This window comes from Trachinotus anak, unplaced genomic scaffold (genome assembly GCF_046630095.1).
Source record: "Trachinotus anak isolate AG129_WGS33_773 ecotype Australia unplaced genomic scaffold, CSIRO_AGI_Tana_v1 ptg000028l, whole genome shotgun sequence".
Classification (NCBI taxonomy): domain Eukaryota; kingdom Metazoa; phylum Chordata; class Actinopteri; order Carangiformes; family Carangidae; genus Trachinotus; species Trachinotus anak.
The window spans coordinates 5,816,678-5,843,414 of record NW_027273879.1 but is presented as its reverse complement, the minus strand read 5'-3'; the positions used below and the strand labels follow the sequence as shown (position 1 = coordinate 5,843,414).

The following is a 26,737-nucleotide window of genomic DNA, read 5'->3' as shown; positions in this document are numbered from 1 at the left end:
CTGATGAAATATTGTCTCATGACTTCATGACCTGAAGCAGAAATAAGTGACAAAGAACAGTAGATATGACTGTGACTGTTTAAATACTGTCTTCTTTGAAATGCACAATAATGCTTCTCATATGACAGATGAACAATTTATAGCACTGAAATGTTATATACAATATTTACTGAGCAAGTAAATATAGAAGTACCTGTGTCATTAGTCAATTAGTATATAGAATACTGAACTATATACTGTTCTTCTATCTGTTGTAAGAGAAATGACATAAACTCAATTCCTCCTCTTTCTCTCTGTATCACATAACTTCATTATTAAAGTGAGCGAGGAAATTAATCAGCCCCGGGTGAATCAGATACCTGATTTGTATGTGTTTGTGATAATTATAGGTTCTTTTAAAAAAACAGCAGACTCAGTCCGCTTTGAAACTGCCAACAAATAAACTTGACGGGTCAGAACTGGTTCATTATTTTAAACAGCACTCACAACAAAAGAAATATGCTTTACTCTTCACTTTGTAATTCAGAGAGTACCTGTGACCACCGCACTCATTAATTCAGCACTAAAATACCACAGCAGAGAGAAGGATGGGATGGATGACGGAGGCAACAATAATATAGTTATCATCGGAGTAAGACCAGGGATAGTGAAGCCACTGGTCTAATTGGACCAGTGTCTGCCCAATTAACTGACTTATCATCTGGCTTCTGGCCATTCAGCAATCCGTACTGTTAAACCCTGAGGGTGTCGAGGTGTCAGAGTGGACTGTCTTTTACTGACGTTATTGGGGAAGAGCAAGAGAGTATCACACTTCAAAATGCTATTATATATTATCACACAATCAAGTCGCAAATACCTTTTCAATTTGAGTTTAGCATTACTCATTTCGTTATTCCTCATTAGTCATTATTGATTTGTCATTTAGTCACATCAGCTGTGGAGATATAAATGTGCTTTAATGACAAACCTCCACGGCAACAATAATAGACCAAAAGGGGCAATACAGTCACATGTCAGTGGGTACGACTCAGTTGTGACCATGAGGCTGAGAATACTGTAAGGCACACAATGAGGCACATGGAAATGGTGTGTACATCTGTACTAATGTGCTTAAGTTCCTGTGTGTATATGCTTACATGACAATATGACAATGATGTATTCATGTATGTTTTCAAGGCAAAGATAGACCCCCCCCAAAAAAAACAAACTGAAATGCTACTTTTTTAGCACAAATTGAAGAAAATATAAATTAATTACAAGCAAGAGAGCTTTTTCTCTTGCATCACTGTTAAGCGCTAAGGGAATTGATAAGAACATGTGCAAAGGAGAGTAAAGGAGATGAGGAAGTGTGTTTTTCACTTCTTGACCTGAATATTCAAACACCCCTGTGGCACTGGACTAAGAAACAGGCAAACACTCAAGTTCACAAGGAGAAAAGGAGGACAGAGACTTTCCCTCCACACAACATGGCAAAAACAATCTAGTTTATGATCTCTGCATATGCTGCCTTTTTCACTTTGTTCTGGCTTTCTTTATTGCATTTTTATTAATACCAGATTTATACAGGTGAGGCAACTTTAGCACATAATTGGTTCTAAACTGTAAAACACGCTGTCAGTATGGAGATCTTATTTGCACTCCAAAGCCAAGATTTGCCTCTGGCAGTGAATAGTTTTCATGTTCAAGTCTGAACGTATCCTAGTTTTTCTCTCTGCACTTTCCTCTCCAACTATTCAGCTGTACTGCACTTTTCCGCTTTTTCAATTAACTATCCAGACCTTCCTAACATTCATAACTCGCACACAAAGTACTTTATGACATTTATGTAGCAGAAAATAGTTAGATCAAACCACAATCTACAGTCCTGAGTGAACCGTGGGTGGATGCAGAGAAAGAGGTTTCAATAAACCACAGCATGCAGCTGTGCTGTAACCATCCGCAGCAACAAGTACACTCATGAATAAAGTATTAAAACAAAATGACACCTACGATCTACTGAATATGTGAAACATGGTCCAGCAGAATCTCTCCAAGCTGGATCCCCAGAACACACAGCTTCAATGGGTTGCATTCCTTGCTAGTGGCTGGTCTCAGTGTTTTCCCGACTATTTTTGAGTCTCTGGGAACTTGGCTGGAGCCTCTGCCCTCAGAGTTACACCACACCACTCCCAAAGGATGTCTGCCGCTACTAACACACCCCTCTCCACATCCCATTTAAAAAGACAGTGCTGTTATTTAGAACAAGCCTGCCCATAGTCCAGTGTAACATTTCATTATGATGAAGTAATGCATCAAGCATATCATGACATGGATCTATAAAGGTAAGATTTGGCGATATGGATATGGTTCTTTTAACATGATACAAACTTAATGCAGGCATTTTTAAAGAATAAAAGAAGTGCTTACTGTGCAAGGTACGGTAAAAGATGGTGCTGACTCGCACCATCTCTACTCTTAATGAAGGAACAACAACAAATAAAACTGAAAAAGGGGTCAAACGGGGGGAGCTGACAGCCTGTTATGGAGTTATTTAGTAGGTGCTAGTATCGAAATAAAGCAAAATCTAGATTTCCGTAGCTGAAGTCATTCCCTAGGATACACAGTTGCTCTGTAATCATCAGATCTGTCTCCCTTGGTTTTTCTCACACTGACGTAGACCTCGAGTTGGCAGCCAGGAAGTCAGCCTGCCTCCTCCTCCCTCCAAGTTTCCCTTTAGCAGGAAACAATAGCTCAGCCTTCAGCACCATGGTCTGTGGGAAAATCCTGGGTCTTTGGCCGGAGAGAGGGACTCCAGGAAAAGGACAAGAGGGGAGGAAAGCATAGAAAAAAAGAAAGAGTGAGTGAGGGAGAGGAGGAGAAAATGAGGCCAGCCAGCTTTCGGGTGGAGACGCACTGCCAGATGTATCGTATGGTTGTTTTCACATAGCTGGCGACCCAGTGAGGGAAGACTGATGTCACAGCTGAGATACTCTGTCAAGAGACGCTTCAATTCAAAATGATGTTTGAGCTCTAAAAAAAAGGCCCAGCACCAGAAATGCCAGTCATCTCCTGTGAAATACTTACATGGAAACAGGTCCAGTTTGTCATAGACCAGATTCAGTATTAAAATGCTTCTCGAGAATATTTCAGCTCAATCATTTAACAGTCTGCAGAAATTACATAGATGTAATTATGTAAAAAGGCTTAAGTGGAATTCTACAGGAGCTGGCGGTAGCCACCTATTTCAACAATGGAAGTCATTGTGAACTGTACAGTGGAAAGTTCTTTGCGCCCCATTATAGGTGGTTGGTTCTCCAGCTCCAAGACAATTTAAGTATCATTTGGGAGGTGAAACTGGAGGAGGTTTAATGTACTTGTTCCCTCGATGCAATGGATTAGAGTTGCTTGCTCTTATCACAAGTAAACAGACCTGCATGCCTTGCTGTTTTGGAGAATGGCTGGGTAAAGGTTAACTACAAAGCCAAGGCAAAGCCTGGAGACTAAACACTCAAGGGGATTTCCTCATTCCTCTGGTCTGGGTCATGATAATATCATACCCCATGCAGTTGTTTGGAGTCTGACTGTTCTTTAATATATTGTGGGACAAGGCAATGCTGTTCTATCTCTGGAAGTTTGTTTGTAATCACAGTAATGGAAGGGGAATGCGGAAACTATGAAATCTTCATTATTGATAAGAAAATGGATTTTGAACAATGGTCTTCTGTACTAAGAGTCATGTGGCATTTTCATGTGTATATTTGCATTAGTGTGTCCAGAGAAGGTGTCTGTGCACGCGCGCACACACACACACACACACACAAACACACACGTACACAAACAAAAATGTATTTGTATTCCACATGATTTTGTGAGAATAATGTGTGTCAAATTGTGCCAGAGTGTGGGTGGGTTTGCGCAAGGTCATGCGCCAAGTGTACAGCAACAGACACCAAAAGGAATGGGTCATGAGAGCGGGTGGGAGAGACAGGACTCTCTTTGCTAACTCTCTGTCTGTAGGCAGTCCCCGAGAGGCCGCACCTCTGAGAAGTTATTCCCCTGCTAACCACCAACCTGTTTAGTAGATCACCACCTGCTTGCACTTAGGTAAAGAAAAGGAGGAAGGGAGGGAAGCTGAGGAGAATAATCGGTGGATACATTCCAGGCAAGCTTCCACAAGTCTACATTGTAGAGAGGTGGGTGGTGGATGGAGAGAGGGTGGGACACGTTGTACAAGTAGATGGTGACAGAGGGCAGGGGAGAGGAGAGCAGAGGGAGGAAAAAAATGAAGAGACTGACAAGACAGAGACAAGAGCAAATTGAACTCACTCCAATGACTCATGTAGAGAGAGAATATGAATATCACTGCAATAAGGAGGATTGCAAGACCAAGTAGAAAAATTGTTAACGCTACTGCACTAAAAGTGGATTGCAAGAAATCAAGTTTCATTAGACACTTCTTCTACTGCTCTAGTTGTATTAGGCCGTGTGTGTGTGTGTGTGTGTGTGTGTGTGTGTGTGTGTGTGTGTGTGTGTGTGTATATATATATATATATATATATATATATATATATATATATATATATATAGAGAGAGAGAGAGAGAGAGAGAGAGAGATTTTTTTTCCCATGAACCCATGAAAGGACATGAGAAATTTTCAAAAAAGGATCAGAAATGTCCTACAATGAAAGTTTGACACTCATGTGGGACAGCAACAGATTATTGCAGATTTTATCCATATCCATAGAACCTTTCCTCTACCTTCTATCAACAACAGTCACTGAGTAAAACTGGAGTCCACACAATATCATGCCCCAACCGTTTATGTCTTCTGAAAATCAGTCATTATTGTGATGTCAATATCCAGATCTGGTCAGGAAAGTGCCCAATAAATGTGATTTTGTCAACAGCTGCTTAAGTTAAAATATCAACCTATTCCAAGGACTACAGGAGGAAAAGTGAGGGGAAGTGTTAAGCAATAAAGGCATTTGAGACCTCTCTCTCCATCTCTTTATTCATCCCTCTACAGCCTGCCCTCCATTTTATTTTGTAAAGCACAGAGATAAAGAGATGGGGTAGTGACATCAGAAACATATGGAGATAAAGAGCATGAGAGCAGAAGGACAGAAAAAGACCTGTAGGACTGATACTTGAGAGCTCTCCACTCTTGTTCCTATTGACTCTGTGCTACGGCCTTCAGGGCACGAGAAAGCGAATGAGTGATTCAATTATTGACAGCGCACAACTCTGCCCCATCATGAGCATATGCTCCTCTTTCATCCTCTCCCAAGCAGGGCTGAGGAAATGCAGAGTAATGTTGCTGAATGTCTTCGACCCAGCATACTTCAACCATCTCTCATTCACAGTTATAACCTAGATTGAAATGGGCTCTCTAACCTTCAGTTTGCTGACATGCATCACAACTTTTAAAGCACTAAACTCATTGAATGCAAGCCCCTTTTTGAGTAAGGTCTTTCTCTCTTCCATTCATTCTTTAGCTACATTTGAATTTGCCTCTAAATCCTTTTCAGATCGATCATTTTGATTAATGTCCACAATCTCATATAAATGTTTGAATCCTGGATAGTTAAATGTTATTGGTGGATTCATAACTTGATGACAGTTCCAACCTCCTGGAATGTTCTTGTTTGTGTGGTCATCACTAAGTAATGTTCATTATGTGTTTGACTGTAGCTGTTCCTCCCTCCCCTTTTCAAAACAGCCAGTGGTTGGGACCTTTTGACCCCCAGTAGAGTAGCCCCTGGGTGCGGCATTGCACGGCCCACTCCTCCCTCCCTCTACATGTGTCTGATCAAATGCTCTGCTCCACTTCATCAGCTCTCAGCAAATCAATGGACATCACAGAGATGATCTTTGACAGAGTAATTACACAGAGTCAGAGCACTCAGAGAATGACGTGAAGAGATGGGAAGGAGTAGCGGAAAGATACTGTACAAAGCTCAGCTCCGCATTTATTCTTGCCTTTCCCTGCCACACAGATCAAATCAAGAAAATGACTAAGATATATTTAACATCACAATACATCAGTGTTTAATCTCATAAAATAGATTTTCTACACTGCACAAGTTGAGTCCAAGAGCAGGAATTAGGAGCAACAACCTGGAAGGTAAACACTGCATAAGAGATTTAGTCACCCAGAATAAACTAGTGCACAAAACACTGGAGCATAAACAACCGAAGACTGTCATCTCGCTTATGCTTTGTCATTTCAGTTATCTTATTTGTTTCCCATTTCTCACACAGCTTGTCTTATCTCCATCCCACATTCACTCTAAACATCTCTCCCTCTTGCTCCAACTGCATGTTTAAGACTGTGAAAATGACTAAGAGCTCTATTTCTCACCCTGCGGTCCCGTGTCTAGCTTACTGGTTACCAAGCTTTACCCTAAAATAGGATTGTTGGAACATACTCACATGCTCAAAACATATGCATATCCACACAGTATGTGCACATATTTCAATGTGCACAAAAACATTTGCTCATGCATGCAAGCAGATACAGTACTGCAGGCTGGGAAACAACAAGGACTCACACTGTTACTGCATACAAACACAGGCTGACACAAATGCTTATAGCATAATATGAAGAAGTCAAGCGTGGTTTTGCTCTGAAGGGCTCAAAAGCAGGCTACAATCAAGAGGACCACCAGCTGAGTTCTCACACTGAAACATATCTGCATACTGCAGTAAACAAGAAGACAAAACCATCAAACTATCATTTATGTGTTTACTAAACCAAAGATGGCTTTCTACCGTGAAGCCACCTCTGAGAAGAATAAATGTTTGGTTGAACGCTGCTCTCCAGTGTTAACTGTTTAACTATGAGGGAGAGGGAAGAGTTACTGACTCAGTGCCTCAGTGTTTTGTTTGTCTTCTTAATGAGACAAATTAAAACAGAATAGCTCAACTAACTGGAATAACTTATTTATAGCTGATGTGTAGCTGCTGATTAATTTCATGCATGTAAGTAGCATGTACAGTGTTTTACACCCACGTGATTTTTGTCACAACTGTAAAACTGTGTATGATGCATTAACTTGACCGTGGATGTTTGTGGAAACATCAAATCGTCATCAGTTCATAAATCTGGAACATTTTGATAATTTGTACTGACTGACTGAATACCATCTTGTGAGATTATTATAAATCTCATATTAATAGATATGAGTTTGTTAGACAGAATACAAACAGTCTGGATGAAATGATGACCAATGACAGAGAGTAGTCCTTCTCCTCCTCTCTTCCGCAGACATTAAAATGTATACACAATCAAATGAGCTATTGATGACTGAGAACCCCAAACTCTGTTCTTGGACCACACACTTCTCTTTAAACTGCTAATTGCCTCCAACATATGACTTGGACTGAGAATGCCAGCCAAATTCAGCGGCTGACCTCACAGCGTGGCCCAGTCATCTGATTTGTGTTAGCTGGCTGCCCTCTGTCACACAGGCCAGCTTTGTGTGATGTTGCTACATTTAGGATATGTTCAACACTTACAATCAAAAGCTATTCCCTGCATTGTCATCTCTGGTGTTTTATCACACATAATAAATGAACCACTCTGAATGAAAGCCCTTTGGGAGTTAAAAGCAATTATAGAGTAATGACTGAGTATCCTGAATGTACGCAGGAAGGAGTAGTGTGTGTGTGTGTGTGTGTGTGTGTGTGTGTGTGTGTGTGTGTGTGTGTGCTCAGAAGAGCAACCTCCCTTGCATTGTCACTGATAGAGAGAAGCAAAGAAAGAAGAGGACAGCACAGCTGGAGTACAAACAGCACACAGAGGCAGAGGAGCGTAAACAGTCTCAATGAAGCATCCTCTACACAGAGTCCACATTTCTATTCGTGGCTACACATTCACATAAAAAATAATCCTGCACTGCATGAACCCCGGCAAACCAACACACAAAGGACGGTGAGTGACACGTGAAAAGAAGGATAACACTCACCAGGCATTGTCAGAATTCCACAGAACAATTGCAGGCAGGCGGAGAGAGAAACCGAGGCTGACCCAGAACAAGAGGGGAGGAAAAAAAAAGAAAGGCAGGGATGGAGAAGGGCAGAGGCGATTTCAAAGCTCCATTTTTCCCCCTGCTGCCGATGCAGACTGCTGCTTGTCTATTCTCTCCCTCACTTGTGGTTTTCTTCCTTCTTCTCTCCCTGACTCCTTCTCTCTTTCCTCCTGCTGCTGCTTTAAGGCAAGGGGTGGAGAATAAGCGGTACAATGCTCTCTCTCTCTTGCTGCTCCCTCTCCTCCTTTTCTTTCTCCCACCCTCTCTTGCTCACCCTGTACAGAGCATGCCCTACTTCCTGTGTTGCCTCTGACACGGGACGCACTCTCTTCTCCTTTCTGTTTGCTTTCTTTCATTCCACATGAAAGAATTTAAGGGAACCCCGAAATCTGACTCTGATTTAGTGTCGATTAAGATTTGTCCCCTTTTCTCCTCTGCTGTCTCTCCCCCTGTTCCCAACTCCGCCTAAACCCTCTCCCTTTCACTGTCCCTGATTGACTGCACCTCCCATCTCTGTTTCCTTGCGCAGGGAGGAGCCTGTATATGGTGTGCGGGGGATCACATGTATGTGTGTGTGGTGCAGCCTAGCTTGGCCCTGCCCCCCTGCGTGGCTCCAGGGGAGTGTGTGTGTGCTCTTTGTCCTGTCAATTCTGTTGTGAGGTGTGCTGCTTTCCCTGTCAGCCACTACTGCTGCTTCTGTTCCCACCGCTGTCGTTGGGACTGGGGGTGGGGGCTGCATGTGTCGCCAACCAGCCCAGAGTGTGGACTCAGTTCAGCTGGGAGACTAGGACTCACGCTGGGGCTCAAACAGAAAAAACACTGCACATATGAGGCTGGAGCTCAGCTTTGGCAAAGTGACTTGGCCAGTGGGGGCAGCCAAAGGGTTGATAGTAGTAAGACTGGAATGTGAGTGGGAGAGTTTTGCCATGCTCAATTTGAGCCAGGATTGGTGGACTGGCACAGGAGATAGGGGTGAGTTTGAGGTTATGTCTTGAGCTCATACACTGGCAGAGCTGGCACACGGGGATAAAGGGCTGGATGGGACAGACTGATAAGGAAGGGCAGCTGTGGAGAGCTGGTTCAGAGGAGCCACAGTCTCTAATCTGCACTCCCTGCACGTCTGCAATGATGTCATCAAATATGACATCACCCTTACCCCTCATTCTCCTGGACACACACACACACACACAAAAACACACACACACAGGCACAGTTACAGGCACATTGTTAGGTTTAAAATGACCAATGAAAAGTAAAAATATCTCTTGTTGCTGGCCACCTGTTTCCTCCTGAGACTCACAAATGAAACTGTTCTACCTTAAATATTTCTAGTGACAATGATTCTCCTCTCACTCTATTTTAATCAAAATAGGGAATAAAGTTGACATTCTGAGATATCATCCTCAGCACTGAATATGTGTATAACTTAAATATCTGATGAATACAGCTCTATACAGTAGATGAATACAATGATGACAGGTTCATTACAGACTGCACAGAAATAAAAAGACTTAACTAACAGCATTTGTACTGACTTTAAAAGCCGCAGACAACAATTTCAATTTAATCTCATCCTGTTGTGGGTTATTGATTAATTATTTATTGTTAGAGTGAGCGCGATTTTGGGTGCAATACAGTGCAACTGCTCTGCAAGCAAGAGGGGGGGAGGATTACAATCCATGGTAAATTCTGAAACAATCGTTTCTTTGATGAGTTTGCTCCAGCATAAACACACATTTGAAGCAAACTGTGAGCAAATATGTGACTAAACAGAGGTGATACAACGTGACTCCATTAATTCATCGGTACTTGTAAAACACAGTTGTGCTAGCTTAGACCTGCTGTGGCTAATACATTTACCAACAAAGCCAAGTTGTATCTGTATACATTACAGCAAATTTGATACTTGCAGTACATTCTCTAGTTGTATTTTTGCAGTGTATCAGAACTGTAAGTAAGAACTAGACTGAATGCACACAAGACTGGCACACAATATGTGATCAAAAAGTGTCAAAAAGCAAAAACACAAACGTTCCTTCCTGCAGAATTAAACCGTAAGAGGGTTTTCACACAACAGTGAAGAAACCTTTTTTTTTTTTTACTGGACTGCTTATTATGATGAGGCAAACCCTGCAAACTCTTCTCAACTGTAATTGTAATGATAGCAGGCTACGTGTGGTTGCTTTTGAAGATCAACCTTTTTTCTTTCTTAATTGAGCGTAATGAAAGTTTTATCAGGAATGCTTCTCCATTCATCCCTCTTGGCTCATGTCCATTCATATATTTTACTGTTTCCCCTCTATTATCCTATCAGTTTAAAATCTAAGAAGCAACTTCTTTCTGGTTCACTTAATCCAATTAGGTAAGCCTAAAGCTACCACTCCTCTCACTTCCCACACACGAGCCAATCACTAATCACCATCCCTTTTATCAGTCCAATTAGCTGTACCTGTAATATGCTGCTTCCAGCTCCTACAGCTGATGCCAACATTCAATCACCACCACCACCACCGCCGCCAGCATCCAGACTCCATTTAGAATCAATAGGGTGATGCTCTGGTGAGGTTATGTTGCCAATAATCTCAACTACATTTTTATCAACAGTTCTCTGTATATATGCACTAGTCTCCTGATTTAACTATCAGAATACAAACAACAAACACATTTAGTGAAAATTACAATATAGCTGTTCCATCACATAATCTTTGGTGAACAATCCTGTCAAGGTGAAAACAGTTGAAGCAAGATATGTAAATACAGTAAATAAAGCTGTTTGCATTTAATTCATCTATGAAGAATTAATATTAAGTGTGGGGTGTTTCATATCCTATATGCTGCCCTCAAATATATACAAATTCATCCATAACCTATGTCATGAGCACTATTGTAAAGTGCAACATATTTGATATATATGACATGATCAAAACTCTTTGAATGTATCACTTGAAAAAGATTCAGTGGCTCCTGATAGAAAGGACAAGATTGCAGTCTGATTGCAGGGAGCTTTTTGAGAGGGTTTGTTAAAACACAATGAAAAGCTGAATGTCTGACCCAGACACAATCCAGCTCACAATGACAGCACTCAGAGAACATAGAGGTTTTTTTTTTTTTTTTTTTAAAGGGATATTGAGATCTGTCTGGCGCCATCTCATCTCTCCTCCACTTCAGTGTTTGTCCCTTCATTTACAATTCTCCATGTAATGAGCATGCAATACTGTGCAATGACAGCTATCAGTAAAGAATGCAACAGTGGGCATCACCCTGTAGGAATCTGTCTAATAGATTGTGACTGATTCTAGTCAATGGCAAAAAATGCTACTTTACAATGGTTCTCTTGTGAATGTAAATGACAGTGACAGCAGGACATATTGTGAACTGAAATGTACCTTTGACTTTAGCGGCAACCCATCCTTGTGCTCAAAGGAGGAGCTATGAGAACGCAGAGAGGTAAACAGACAGCTTGACACCTTGGTACTAAAATGTTTGTTTCTAACTAGGTCAGACTGCACCAGCAGAGCTGTGCTGCTGTTATGCTACATATGCCAGTCTCTCTCTTCTCTCTAATTCAGTTCAAGCCATATCAGATAAATATTACAGCAACAGTGTTTTATTAACAGAGCATAAAAATTGGTATTTATCAAAAAGAATGATAAATAACAGTAACATTCTCATATTATTTAATGCTCGTTGAATGTGAGTGGATCTACTATGTAGATGTGTTTTAGAGGCAGATTGTCCTTATCTATTCTTCCTGTCTGTCAATGTATTTACTTAATAAAGATACAGGTTGCAATGGCAGAGCCTTAGTGCAGACACACCCGCACACCATGACAGTCTGACCTTGATGAGGCAGCGTCTGAAGGAAGCAGAGTAAGTGGTGGATAATGAAGTGCACCAGGAGCCCATCCACCAGGAATCAAGCTTCATCACTGCTGAGACTGAGGGGTTCTATCACACCAAGGTTTCTTAGTACACTTTATAATATAACACTTGATTAGTAAAAAATCTAAAATAGAAGTAATAGCAGTGAAGAACAAATTCATAAAAGTAAAGTAAGAGGGCAGGTTAGCGACATGAGTTCTACGCTTTAATGGTTTCCAGTGATGCATCATTGCTAACATGCAAGAAAGGCCATTCCAAAAGACTTTTGTGGAGTTCAGGGATAGATAAGTAACTTAAGTCTTGTGAGCAAAGATTGTGCACTGGCTTGTATGAGGTAATACAGTCTGACAGGCAGTCAGGTGATTCCTTTATCTGTGGAAGCCAATCTGCACATACACTTGACTACAGTGTGAATGAAAGGCTAGCCTGTATTAAAAGTGTTTATATTAAGAGAGCTCTAAGCATCATGCTGAGTTTAGTTGCTGGGGATGCTGGGATCAGTTGATGCAAAGTCAGAGGTGGAGACTGGTGGATGGAAAGGCAGCTTGCCTGTGATGTGCAACTTCGCGATCTAAGTCACTGCAGGCCTATATCCCCAGGAACAGAAGTGAGGATGATGCTGATCAAGCTGTCGAAATCTGAAACACGCTGCCTTTTCTAAATTCTCTGAACATACTGGATTGGCAGATGGTAACTGGCAATGTAAAATCCCTCCCTCCACTAGGGGCTAGGACCTTGGTGAGTTTGGATGCAGTTAGGATGCAGATAGTCACAGTCATACTCCTCATATCACCTATTACCACAAGAAGTGACACTATCTGAAATGACACATTTAAGTCTTTGTTTACATTCTCTGCAGATTCATTTTGGCCTCATGAATACTGTATGGCACTAAGATCATCAACATCAACTGATAATAGTGATGGTGATCGACACGGTGAAATTTGACTTTTGCCATATATTGGCTTTTATTAGTCCATGGCAGAGTAAAAACCCTGGTGGACTCCCATCACAAAGATTACACACCACGCATGCATGCACACACACTCACACACACACACACAGACAACAAAACTGAGTGAATCGGAGGGTGAGCAGCAAAGTGGCAGAGAGGCCTGTTAGTGAAGTGAAAGGGGGTGAAAAAGCATCTAGAGTCATCACCATGGTAATTTAGTGGGTCTGTAAGAGTCATTGAGTACCATCTGGACTGCCATTTCCACTGAACTCTTTACGTGTGTGTATGCGAGTAGTCAATATAGAGAAATGATTTGGACGTCCAACCCAAACAGATTTATCTCTGGACAAAATCTTTTAACTTTTAATTAATGATTTAAATTTTACAGCTTCCCACCAGTTTAGCTTGTAACCCATTTAGGGATCAATCACCAAAATAAATTATCATCTGTTGAATGCACTAGTTTGTATGACTCTTTTAGTATACACTTTATCTCTATAGTTTTCATAAAATCTCAAATTCCTTCAATTCAGACACAAACAACATTTCTTCAAGAAAACTTCACAGTTTCTAATATTTATAATATCGGCGATAAATAAGTGAAAAGCCTGTGACCACAGTAGATTAAAAAGAGGAATGAATGAGTAAATGAGTGTTTGCATGTGTACTGAGCAGTTCTTTAAAAGGGATGAGCAGGGTGCTGCTTTGATGAGGCTCTCGGTATTCTTGTCACACCCAAGGCCCTATCCATTACAGCTCATTACCCGGGGAAAGAATGAAAGAGAGGAGACCCTTGGCCACGCTCACCAGGGCTCACAGAAGGCCCAGCAGGGTTAAACATCAACTGAGCCACCAAACCCCACCAGCTGGGCAGGTGTCAACAACACTAGGATTGCTCAGGGGATGATTCTGCTACAAATTATACAGAAAGTAAAGTGATCAGAAAAGCTCCCTAGAATACACTGAAACTAATGCCCAGCACTAGTCTAATGTGGTACTGTGTATATCTCACTCATTCTGGCCATTTGCTATAACGATGAGCGGTGCATACTTTCCATAAAGGATGTACATAACAAGCAGAAGGTTTTCTATCAGTGCTGAACCGAGAAGTGGAACCAAAGCCATATGAAATCTGACTGCACATTAGCATACTATAATAGAACCTTCAATTGCAAAGCTTTCTTCAATGTGTTTGAGGGACTGTGCTTACATCTATTTGCTGAATCTAAAAACAACAGTAGACTTTTTTCAGAGGGTAAAATTTATGCATTACGAAATTTTATCACAAACGTTATTATAGAATATAAACACCTTAATAAGCAGTGGGTGTATCACTCACTGGGCTCTCAGCTGTGGCGTCCATTTTTATGTCACTTAATACATTTTTTACATAGAATTAACACATTTGTTTAAATTTTTCTAATTTAAATTAAAAAAAGTATTCAGATGCTTATAGACACATTTTCTGGAGTTATTCCGATACTGATGGAAATTGACACTGGAAAGTCCCACCAGTAACAAGGAATTGTGTTCAGTATGCAAGGCATTATTTTTCGATGGGTATCGAAAATGGTATGGTATCAGAAGAGAAACAAAATGAAATCGGACCATTTCTAACATTTTCATCTGAAAATATTTAACGACAGAGCTGACCCTCAAACACTCACAAACATATCCTTCACAAGTGCTTGAGAGGATTGTCTTTTTTAATAAGATTTGTGACAATGTTCTATGTGTTTGTGAGAGTGAACAACCAACATACACAGTAACCAAAACCAGTCTAATTCAGAAGCTTGAATCTATCTTAGTTAAAGTGCTACTTTGGGAGTTGTGTTTTTCCATGAGGGTCTAACCTTGGATATCAATTTACAAAATCTGTTGAATGCTTGCAAAACATTGAAACTGAAATAAAAAAAAAAAAAGTACCTGGGTTCTAGAACATCAAAAGTGAATAGCTATCTCTGTCCTTGAGGCAAATGAAGAGTACTGTGTTTATGAAAGCAAGACAAATCAACCTTTTCAAAACACCCACCACTGCATAAGCACCTAAACAACACTGCATTACTCTTGAACTAATAAAATCCTCATTATGATCTTGAATAGAAAGAGAGTCTATTGTAATCATCACCAAACTAGAGCCATTATGTTTTGAGATGTTATTAATGGCTTGACTGAATCCATCCTAGTCTGCATGGGATACAGCCTGATAATGCACAGTGGTAGGATAAACCAGCTCTCTACAACACATTATTACCCTGAGAGCTCTGTTTCATCTACACCAAATCATGCTGATACATTGCAAATGAGATGGAGAGAGGGGAAGGATGCCAAAGAGAGAGGCAGAGAGATGCACTCTTCCTCTGCCTAATTGTACTGCTGCATGAGCATAATGAAAGCACTGCTGTTGTTTTTCTTCAGATTGGCAAAAAATCTCTAACCGTGCATTTGATTGTTGTCGCTACTAAGTACATTGCTTCTCTGGACACCATCCATATCCATAGTGTGTTTGTGTGTGTGCGTGTGTACACTGTGCTATTAATCATCACCAATAAACACAGAATCAACATTTGAGAAGATCACGCAGCCAGTATGAGTATCAGTAAATGAACAAGAGAATGAATGAATGAAATGAAGCCAGAATGAACTGATGACACAGTGATCACTTCTCCGACTGAAATATGAAAGAAAAAGAGTATGTCTGTATGTGTGTGCATGACTGTGTGTTGTAGCGGGTTAAGCATGTGACCTTCAGCATCAGAGGAGTGGGACTGAGGGAAGAGTTGGGAGTTGGGAGTAAGCAAATGATGACAAACTTGAAAAAGATGAGAGGCGAGGAGGAGATTGTTGGTGCAGTTGCACAAAATAAAGTAGAGAGGACACAGACAGGAGAGAAGAGGATTCAGGGGTAAGTCTGTGAGTACTTGACTGGGTTTAATGCAGCAGAAATCCACCAGTGAACTGCAGCTCCAAACAACAGCTCCTAACATAACTGAGAGAAGCAGATAAGAGAGGACCAAAGTGACAAATGATAGCAAAGCAGAAATGCACCAGAGAGACAGATAAAATAAACAAGAGAGAAGGGGAGAAAGTCAAAGAGAGGACTTCTAATATGAAGGGTTAACAGACTCTGGGATGCTGGGAGAGCAAAAACTGTCAGTGTGTTAGTCTGTAAGTAAGTGAGTGAGATGTGAAGGGAGATAGGAAGAGGAAGTAGGGAGGGAACAATGGAAAAGGTTGGATATTACAGTTGGACCACCTGGGGAATGTTTACAGAATTTAATAACTCTAAATGTCATCACTTTATTGGATTTATGGATGGATGTCTCTCCCTCTCTCTATGCTGCTCTCTTTCCATCTTTTTCTCTCTCTCTCTCACACACACACACACACACACACACACACATATACAGACACACACTATAACACCCCCACGTGCAACAATTACCATGGTACCCATTGCTGCAACTTTATGGAAAGACAGGGGGTTTGTATTAAGGGCTCTCGGACACTATTACAAGCAGCCATTCAGAGGTAAAGCTACACTGATACTGTACCACTGCTTCACTACCTTATACAGTCACTGGAGTTGAATATTGTATCTGGCAGTCCAAAGCAAGATTAACAGAGGAACCGACGTTCAACCCTAATGAGAGGAAATACTAATATATTCTTCTGAACATTTTACATGCCTACCACTGTACTATACTGTAAAACAGTTATAAGAAAAGGCTCCTTATATCTAAAATGGCATGAAGAACATGGGTACATTTTGTACATGTTGCTGTGTGGAGTGTCATGTCTCGAGAGGCACTTCTGCACAATATGACCTTGCTATTTTCATATATAAGAAAATAATGGTTCCAGGGCTGTTGTACCATTATAGACCAGAGGTCATGTCCTCACTGTTGTTGCTGGAAATGTATGTAGGTGTTTTAATGACCTGAGGAGGAGTTTGTAATTACATATAAATTTCACATGATGTTTCTTTCTTTAAATGGGACCAATTTTCAGTAAAAAAAAAAAAGTAAAGTAAATATGAATTTTATTCCTTGAGGTAAGAAGAGGGCTGTGAAATAGCATTTAGACCATCATAGAGTAAAATGAAATTTACAGTTAAATAAATAAATATATAAAATGGGAAAATAATTTAGACTAAAGAGAAAATCTGATTTTTAGTTTTTGACTGAGGTAATTAAGACTCCTGATCTCACTCAGTATTTTGAAATCCTGAATGAGGCCCTAAGTGGTTTGGACATATGTGCATTGTGGTAACGCTGATACTATTTTAAGACCTAATATTTCAAAGCTAATGTTTATTTACTTTCCCTGTGCTTTGGTTGGTGTTATTATGTCTTTGTCTTGTCTTAGCTGTAAATTTGTACATTTCATTTGTTTCATCCATTGTCTTATATAGCCTTTTTTGGTTCAGCAGCCTCTCTCAGCATGCATCTATAAGATCTCTCAGTGTACACTATAGAGTACCTGGCAATGCAAACATAATTAAAGGATATGCTGAGCAGATTGTCAGACATGCGAGACAGAGGAAAGAAACAGGAAGAGAAATACGGATGTAATACATCTGTTCAGCCATTTTATCCATCTGCTAATATTCAGAACTGAAGTCTGTGAGTGACGGCAAAAAAGGCTTTCCTGCTGTGTTATTGAAGCAGTCTTTCCATAAAAGCGCATGACTCATAGGTGCCCACAGTGCTGAGATCTGCAGTTACTTTAACACACACACACACACACACACACACACACACACACACACACACACACACACACACACATTTGCATACAGTTAAAGACATAGAATCACAAAACATATAATCACAATCACAATCAGTCAGTTATATCCAATCACTACTGTGGACAATGGCCACAAAATCCAGAGAGACAAGTATTACAAGGGGAAGGGCTGGACAGACAGGAAGATGGAGGGTGTGTACTGTCAACAGCAATGATGTCATACAGGACTTTGGTGCTTTCAGGGAAGCCATAAAGGGGCATTACAGTATGTAAAGTAAGAGAGAGAGAGTGTGTGTGTGCGTCCATGTATTTATATAAGAGGTGAGATTTTGGGGGTGTGGCAGGATGTTTTATAAGCCTGATAGGAGCACAGCAGTGTCAATGTTATTCAAGATCCAACACACACACACACAATTTAAAGCACTACTTTCTTGTTCACCTAATGAGTCAAACAATACACTAATAACCCTGACTGACAATGGCCAGTACCATCATCTGGTATGATGCAACTGGGAGGAAAGCAGCAGAGAGCAGAGAGTGAGAGACAGGGACATGGCTACAGGAAATAGAATGGGGCGGAGGGGAGGGGGACAGGGTATTAGGTAGGACTGATTAATTAAAGATTTCTTGCCAAAACAAAATTTATTTATTCTGTGTTCTTTAACAAAATATACTGTATCTATCCTTGAGGTCTAACAAAGGTGTTGGATGCATTTTCTTGCTCAAATCATTTGCAAAGCTGCCAATTTTTTTAAAATATTAAAACAGCCTGCAATGTGTACATTCATGTTTAGTAGCTTTTTCCCTTCTTTTATTGGCACGTTGCGATACTTCTTTGAATGTGTTCTTTGCCACCAATTAGTATTAACTGGAATAGGATAAATCATGTTGCCAGTGCCCTTGTGCAAACAAAACATGGAACCAGACCCACAAATGAAAACATTGCTTTATAGCACTGATAGTGTAAAGAACTTCACAAAGTACCTTATACCTCAAAGTCTTTATATACATGTTCTGCTTTGAAATAAAACTATATCCTCTGTACAAATCTGATTTGCAAATATGGAAAAGCACAGGCAATTACTAATTTCTTGAATTGCATCGAATAATTGAATATCTGAAAAATAATCACTGTAAAATTAATACCTGCCAAGCGCTTGTTGAAAAAACATGATGAGATCAACCCCACCACTCTGTTGAGAATCTAAAAAAGGCAAGTTGCAACCATTGCAATGATATTCATCTGTGTTTCCAGGCAAGGTCAGTGTAGATCATCAGATGAGAAAACAGAAGCCACTAAGGGTGAGATCATCTCTGACACAGGAAAAATGTGTAAATCAGATCAGAGCAGCAACAATTCATCCAGGGCATTATCAGGTGAGCAAAGAAAACAATAACAGACTACAGCATGGAGAAACTTTATTATGAAACACACACAATAACCTACATTTGTCCAGTGATACTAAATGGTATCTTTTGCAACTGCAAATCAGTGATGTGAATTCTATGAATAAAGGCCTATAAACCTGGACCTACAGGCCAAGAAAAGGTGCAGACTTTGTAATGAGTTTGATATCTATCTATTGATGAGATGACTCCAACATCAAGCTTAACCCATCTACACTATAATCACCGCATTTCTCTGCAAATGCAGATTCTGTCCCTTACCAGAACATCACAACTGATCAGTTCTGTCATTTTTTCTTGTATTAAACAGATTTTCATGGTCATCCTAATTGTTGATACAGAGTAAATGGTAATGCATTGTTCTGGAGGAAAATATACAATTGTTAATTAAATTTTTATTACAGTTATAAAGTTAAACTTAGTAGTTAAGTCATATAACTCAAATCATATGGATATGTATTTGCTTGACCATTTCCTAGTAATCCATTGTTTACCAGTAGGTTTTGAGCAGAGGAGCTCATACAATCATTCAGCTCACTGTAAGTTCCATTGTAGACACGGTTTCCCATTCTGCTGCCCTAATAATTACCTCGACTGCTACAGTAAAAGCTGGAGTTTAAATTGTGAACTCCAACAACATTATACCACGTTATCTCCACATCTTACCCTGAGAAAAATAACAACTATATATTCAAGATGTTTTAAAGTATATATAGATGTTATTTACTTTAGGCAAAATAATTAGTAAATAAATAAATAGTGATAAATAGTGATAATTTGCTGTGTACAGTGTTGCAGTGGGCGCCCACACATTGCTGTGTTTCTGCTTTGCTAAAGATAAGGAGTGTTCTGTTCAGGCTCTGATTAACGCAGATGAATATTTCATTTTAGACGTCCAGCTGCTCCTCATCCGCAGGTCTCTCTCCTGAGACCGCCCGAGGCTACAAGGCCTAACAATGTCATCACAGCTAACACACACACTGAAAATGTGTGTGTCCACACGATGCTAAGTATCTGCTCTCTGCCCAAATGATTGTTATAAAAATACAAACAAATACATGGCTGTTCACAATCACAATATAATCTCCTGTTACATTTAAGTAAAGGACTCGACCTCATATACATCATAGAGATACTGTAGTTTCACACCATATCATGTACAATGAGATACACTAGCAGTCAGTGTTTTGAGATATACAGCAAACACTAAATGTTCTCTGCATGCCCTGCATCTCTCACATTCAAGGCTGCACATCTGCACACCAGGGAGTTTTCAGGGTATAGGATTCCCTCCCTCCATCTCTACTTTGTCTCATCATCTCTTCCTTCTTCTTCCAGTTCCCAAGCCTGTCTTCTTCTGCAGTGTTTTCTGCCCTGTGGGGAGGCTGCTCCTTGGCTGACAGGGAGTGTCACTGACTCCTCTCACAGCACATTATTCTCTTGTTCTGTATTTTTTTTCATGCTTTCTCCCTCTTTTTACACACAAAGACAAAAGCACACACATACATATGCCACTACAATATCCATCTCTTACCCATATAACATCCTAGAAGAGTGAAAGTACCTGAGTGGCATTTCTCTCGTCTTCTACTGCATGTGTATGGAGACCTATCATTATATAGATCCAGTGTGTGCATTTGCAAGTGAGGTGTGAAACCAGCTGAGATAAGACACCCCCTGGACATTCCAATTTCCTGTCCGATATTTGCTGTCTTCCCCGAGCACTTTATCAGAGGGAAACACATAAATGCTGATGGGTTAGGAAACCTTACTACTGTTTGAAAAATAGAGAAAAGGAGGAGTAAAATTGGAGAGTGATGAGTTTGAAATGGATAGAAGGTAGTGAGGTTAGAAAGATAGATGCTAGAAAAAAAATGAGTAGAAGTGGGAAAGCAAATGAGAAAAGAAAGCGGGGCAAAGAAGCTCATTTTGTCTGACGGTACCAGAGGAACAGTTCACCATGTTCCACACTGAACAATTGGTAGCGTTCCCTTGTGATAGTTTGACAGTGATGTTAATGCCTCATTAAAAGTACGAAGCGAGGCAGCCATTCCGCTCCCAAGTTTTGAAACCAAAAGCCGTAAAATATCTCTTCAAACACAGCACCTCCATTAATTAAAACTCACAGATGGACACCTTGGCTTTTTTCCAGACACAGCAAAGATAAGGGCTGGGAATGATAGCTGTTACTCGTGCATGTACGGAAAGACCATCAAAAATCCAGAGTGAACGGGCAGTGCGATTACAAGGACAGCTTTGCCTGGTCTGGAATTCTAATTGACATCGTCAGGCGAGGGCAAATGTTTGCCAAGTGGCTGAGTTCCTGAGGAAATTAGCAGAAGTTATAAGGAACTGGCAATTATCAGAGCCTGAAGGAAAACACTGTCACATGGCTAGAGCTGTGGGCAGAGGAGTCGACAAAGATCTGTGCAGTTCAGACTCTGAGGCCAGAGATGGCAAAGTTTAACAGAAATATATGTAAGGCAGCTTGCTGAATAGGGTTAGGTCAAATATTTTATCACCATAATTTTTTTTTATATTAGTATATTAATATACATCACAATAGAAGGTAACTTTTTTTGTTGAGCTTAAATATTTCTTCAAGCATAAGTAGTGCATTCAGAACCTAAAATGATCAAGGATTGTGTGCAAGCAGAAAACATACTTATAAATATACATTATCCAAAAACACAATTCTTTAATCTTGTCTAAACCACACAATGATCTTTATCTTAGGTCAATCACACAGCAGCATGTGTTACATATTAATGGCACGAAAGTACCAACATCTTTTTTACTTGCTTTTCCACAGCAACTCTTGTAGCTGTTGTGTTGGTGCTTTCTGTGCCAACTCAAAAAACTTTCCCAAGTGAGTGCACTAGTTTATACGACCAAAAAAACAGCATGTGGTGTGTTTAGCTACACATCTAAGCCTGCTGAGGCTATTCTGAGGAGTGGGTTGTTTGTTCCTAAAAGATTAACATGTGATTGGTTAGAAAAGAAACTTGGTTTCTGTGATGCAATTGGTTATTTGTACATTGTTAACCAATAACTTTTTCACAGTATATTGAAAGTTTCCAATTTTCTCATTGAGGAAGTGTTCTGTTGTGCTCAGCGTTTGTGTTATTTCTAACCCAGCCAAAATGGGGAGACAAAGCAAAAACAAGTTATATTTTAGAATAAGTACAACTTGTTGCAGAGACATGAATTGAATTCCACAACTGTAACATAAACCAAACATGCCATACCACGGCAGAACAAAGGAGAGCAGATTCGTCATGTATTAGAGTGAGGAAGAGTCAAAGAGTGAGATAGATTAGAAGTGACAGATTGGAGAGTCAGGATTCGCTGATTTTCACAACATACTGGCACCACAACACAAAAATGTCAACAGTAACCTGAATACCCAGCCATCAGACAGCGAGAGGCACCAGAATAGAAATGACACATGGACAAATCCAGCATACAAGAACACACACCGGCATCACTGCAACAAACAAACAAACAAACACCTACCTGTCATTGTCAACGCTCCTGAAGCCAGGAAGGATGTGTCTAAAGCTGGAGTTGCGGTCAAGTTTGGGTTGACTCTTGGTGCGTTTTATCGAGCCCTTCAGCCGTCGACTCAGGAAGCCCTGACGGAGAGACACACAGACAGTCAATAAGACAGTGTCACTGCAAGTTTGTGAGGGAAGTCTCCAAGATGTCACTCACTAAGCTCAACTTGGCAGCAGGACAGAACACATCAATACCAATATTTACGCCCCGCATCCTAAATTTGGTGAAGCCTAATGTCATGAGTAGTTAAAGGATAAACCAATGAGTATAGATCTTCATATTGAACTGAGAATGATGTTCATCAGAAAAGTCAGGACAAGGTCAGACACAAACTGTTTCCTGAATACAAAGCGACATAAAACCAGCAGCGACATCTAGGACATTCACAGATAGGACCTCGACAAAAAAGACGATTCTCAATGAGCACAGAAATAAAAAGCTGGCAGGTAATACTTTTGGCAAAATTACAGGTTGTTTGCTGCAGTGCTAATTATGTCAGTATTTCTGACAAATTTTGCAATGAAAAACACCATGTTTTGTAATCATTTCATACACTAATTCAATGGATACACCCCTCTATTAGTTTGCTCATTCTTCTCTTTGTCTCAGTCTGTGTGTTTACTTCTTCTAACATCTGCAATCACACTCCCCCAAGCACCTCGCCATCTCCATGGCAACTGTTGGCTGGCATTAAGAGCGAGAGAACATGAACAAATGAGATGTGCTGCAGAAATCGCAGGATGTTGGAAGTTTTTAGACACAAAAATCCGATCTTCTTTTCAGCTTTTTTTTAGATGTCAGTGCAGGGTAGGAGATCAAGAAGGAGGAGAATAATAAGAAGAGGAAGAAAAAGGAGGACTGTGAATAAAGATGGTGTAAAGGAGAGTTGATAGAGCAACTCAGGAGGGCAGCACAAAGAAGACAACTTAGCAAGTGAGCCAGTCCGCAGGAGAAAGTAGTGGAGCAGGTAGTGTTCAGGTTCAGGTGCAGCTCGTATCACAATCAAACAACACAGCAGCTGACTCACTGAGCACCTTCAGGAGCCACAGTTTGGTGAAGACACTCATACAACCTCAGACTAACGCCTACAGTGCCTTCAACTTATGTCATTCTACTACATGCACACATTTCACGAGATGGTGACAGGAGACATGCGGGGAAAAGTCCTCCCTCCGTCCCAGTCAGGACATTATCACACCTGTATAATTACCACCTACAGTGTGAATAGGTCGCCCCGGGCAACAATGGGATAGGGTTAATTAGAGAGTGACTTCAAGACAGCCTGCCAGCTGATCACAGAGGAGCCACAGCATCCTGATGAACAACACCTGTCATCAGGAAGCACTCTGGGCTGGGAACAAAGACTTGCTAATGTCAGTATATTTAAGCCCACGCCAATCATGGGACTGTCAGTGTTTCATTAGTGTGTGCGTACGTGACTAAAATCAATAGCAGTGTCCTAATTCCATACTCCATGCTTATTTTAGGCAAGAGAGAGGTACACCCGAACACTTAGTATTCATACTATAAAAATGATTTAATTTTCAGTGTGTATTTATTTACACTACTGTCACAATGCTCAAAGGACATGGAGGAGCCTCTTCCAGCTGATAAACATTACAACAAAATGGTGGTGAGACAGCTTGAGGAAGATCGTGGAAAACAAATAAAGGTCCAACTCTATTGATTTTACACATGAAGTTCACTTCATGGGAGCACCACTCAGCCTGTGGAAGCCAGTTACATAATTTCATCTGGGCCTCTGGAGGAGACTACAGTCTGAGAAAACAACTCAGTTTGGGTTTAGAGACTACAAATTTATATCAGAAAGTCTGTGTTACAAACTGGGACACAGAGTTTGAAAGGATTTTCCCAGGCAGGGAAAAGTCTAAGGAAAAATGCTACCAAGTCGCAAGTTACTCATTACCCAAGTTATGGGTAATGTAGGTTAGCCTTGTTGTTGTTATTAGTCTTTTAACTTTATGTAAGTCCTGCACTAAATTGCTAGAGAACAGCTGTTAATCGAAGCAAACACATGTTGTGTTCTTTTATGAGGTTAATCTGGCAGTGCCATTTCAAAGTTGCACTGTGACTAACAAGTATTGCATTATTTCCCCAAAAGGAGATAGTACACTGATTTTATTTTATAATGAAAATTGGTATATACCACACACTGTATGCAACTGTGTGTAGTATATGTGCTGTTACTGATGATTTTTTAAGATTGTAGGAGGATCTTCTGCTTCATTTTCATTTTTCTTGTTTCTTGAAACATGACTACACAAAAAACAGCTCATTATTTATCATCATTACCAACAGCTACTGTCTGAATACTTCAGAATGATCAGATTTTGTAGTTATGTTAGTAACTCTTAGCCAACATGATGACATGGTATATGTAAGCCTACAGTACAGACAAGTGGGAAGGAAATGGATTACTATTGCTACCTGTCGTCAGGGGCTATTAGCTAAATGAGCAAGGCTGAGTCACCACTGCTACTGAGCAAGACATCTGAGGCTCTCAACACTGCTGCTTTCTGAATCAAACTCTCACTCCCTCTCTTAGTATTACCCATATAAATGCATAATTCGTATATTCATATATTGTGTATTTGAGTGTGTGGGCATATGGTGAAATTAGAATAGGCGCCATTCTGAACAATGACAAGTTATTGTTCCTTGGACTGCATTAAGCATGACCTTCATATTATCTCCTTCAACAACATCACAAGTGGCAAAGATGGTGATGAAGTAGAAAATCAATAACACCCACATATATGCACAAACACTGACACACTCCTTTTGTCATTTCCAATATCATCATTCACAACCGTTCCAAATCATAGTGATTCCATGGCTCTTCCCCGTACACCCCAGAGAGTGTGTGTGCCTGCTGCTGTTGGCATATTCACAACTAACAAATTAAAATGCTTCTTTTTTTTCCCATCCACAGAAACCTGTCCCTGTAGGCAAGGTGGATTGATTAGTGGCTGCTGGTTCTGTGTTTACTTCTCCTTCCCCTGATGCATGGACTCTGAAGAGTGGGATAAACCTAAGAAATCAGAATATTATGTATTCCTTCTTCTCCCTTCAAGCTCTTAAGTGCATGTGGACAGCAATGTGACGTTAAAAACACTACTCTCGAACTAATTCTGTCTGTCAGAGCTCTTGCAGAGCTATTGGACAGGGTGAAGGTCAGCAGATATGAACAGCCTTTTCTCCTACTTAAAATCAGTCAATAAGGATGACTGATGCCTATATTAACACCAGATTAAACCCCAAGGGAGGCATGACATACTTGGAGCACTGCAAAAATGTTGCCATTTAATTTGCCTTCAGCACTTACTCATACAGGATGACTGAGAGAGCAAGAGGAAAAAATATGCGGGGAGACATAAAGAGGGGGAGACGTGTAGAGAAAAGGAGAGAAACGGTGAAAAACAGAGGACAGAAATAGAGGTGAGACCAAAAATTGAGAAAATGATAGTGAGTTCTGCCAGGGTGGGATGTGCTAAAGGAGCGGGATAAATGGAAAAAAGTGGAGCACAATGTGGAGGTGGCAGAGCATGAGTTGCTAGAAAAAGCAATAGAATGAAACTAAATGAGAAGGAAAGTAAGGAGAAAAGTGCAGCAAATGAGTGACAAGGTTGCCGGAGGATCAGGGCTCAGCAGAGCACAGCACCAGCTGCAGAGAGAATCAAGCTACAGCTGAAAGAAAAGATGGTCAAACAGAGTAGAATTAAGTGTCTCCCTCCCTGTGGTTTATCTTCTGATCAGTCCTTGTCTTAGGAGATGTTGTTTCCACATGACATCAGTCGTTACATATCAAGGAACTGATGTGTGAAGCTTGACCTCTTCCCATTATGTCTTGCTGTATGTGATCAGTTCTTAAAGCAACATGACCAGTGGCTCCAACATACACAATGAAAACCTAAAGAGATGTCATACATCAGGTCATTGTCCTATTGTGTGGTGAAGAAATGTGTAAATTGACTCATGGGAATTCCCCAGTGACACTTGACTGAACAATACCTATGAATATCAGTGTATTAAAGAAAATGAAAACAGGATGTAAATAATGCTGAGATCCCCCCGTTAATTAATTTCTGACATCACAAAGCTGTTTTTGGTCCTCCATCAACTGGTTTTGCTGAATTCTCTGACCCTTTATGTTTCA

General features: G+C 40.4%; 1 protein-coding gene across 14 annotated transcripts in view; it reads right to left on the bottom strand.

Annotated features, from left to right (window-relative positions):
* dab2ipb (DAB2 interacting protein b) overlaps positions 1-26,737 on the bottom strand; it is a 145,791-nt gene that overhangs the window by 48,171 nt on the left and 70,883 nt on the right. For 12 of the 14 annotated variants that reach the window (XM_071466879.1, XM_071466881.1, XM_071466880.1 and 9 more), the window contains one exon: positions 22,519-22,637. In XM_071466879.1, the coding sequence (XP_071322980.1) occupies positions 22,519-22,637 (119 nt within the window). Of the gene's footprint in view, positions 1-1,989; positions 2,147-7,946; positions 8,699-22,518; positions 22,638-26,737 lie in introns of those variants that run through there. The other 2 variants (XM_071466890.1, XM_071466889.1) reach the window with 2 other exon arrangements.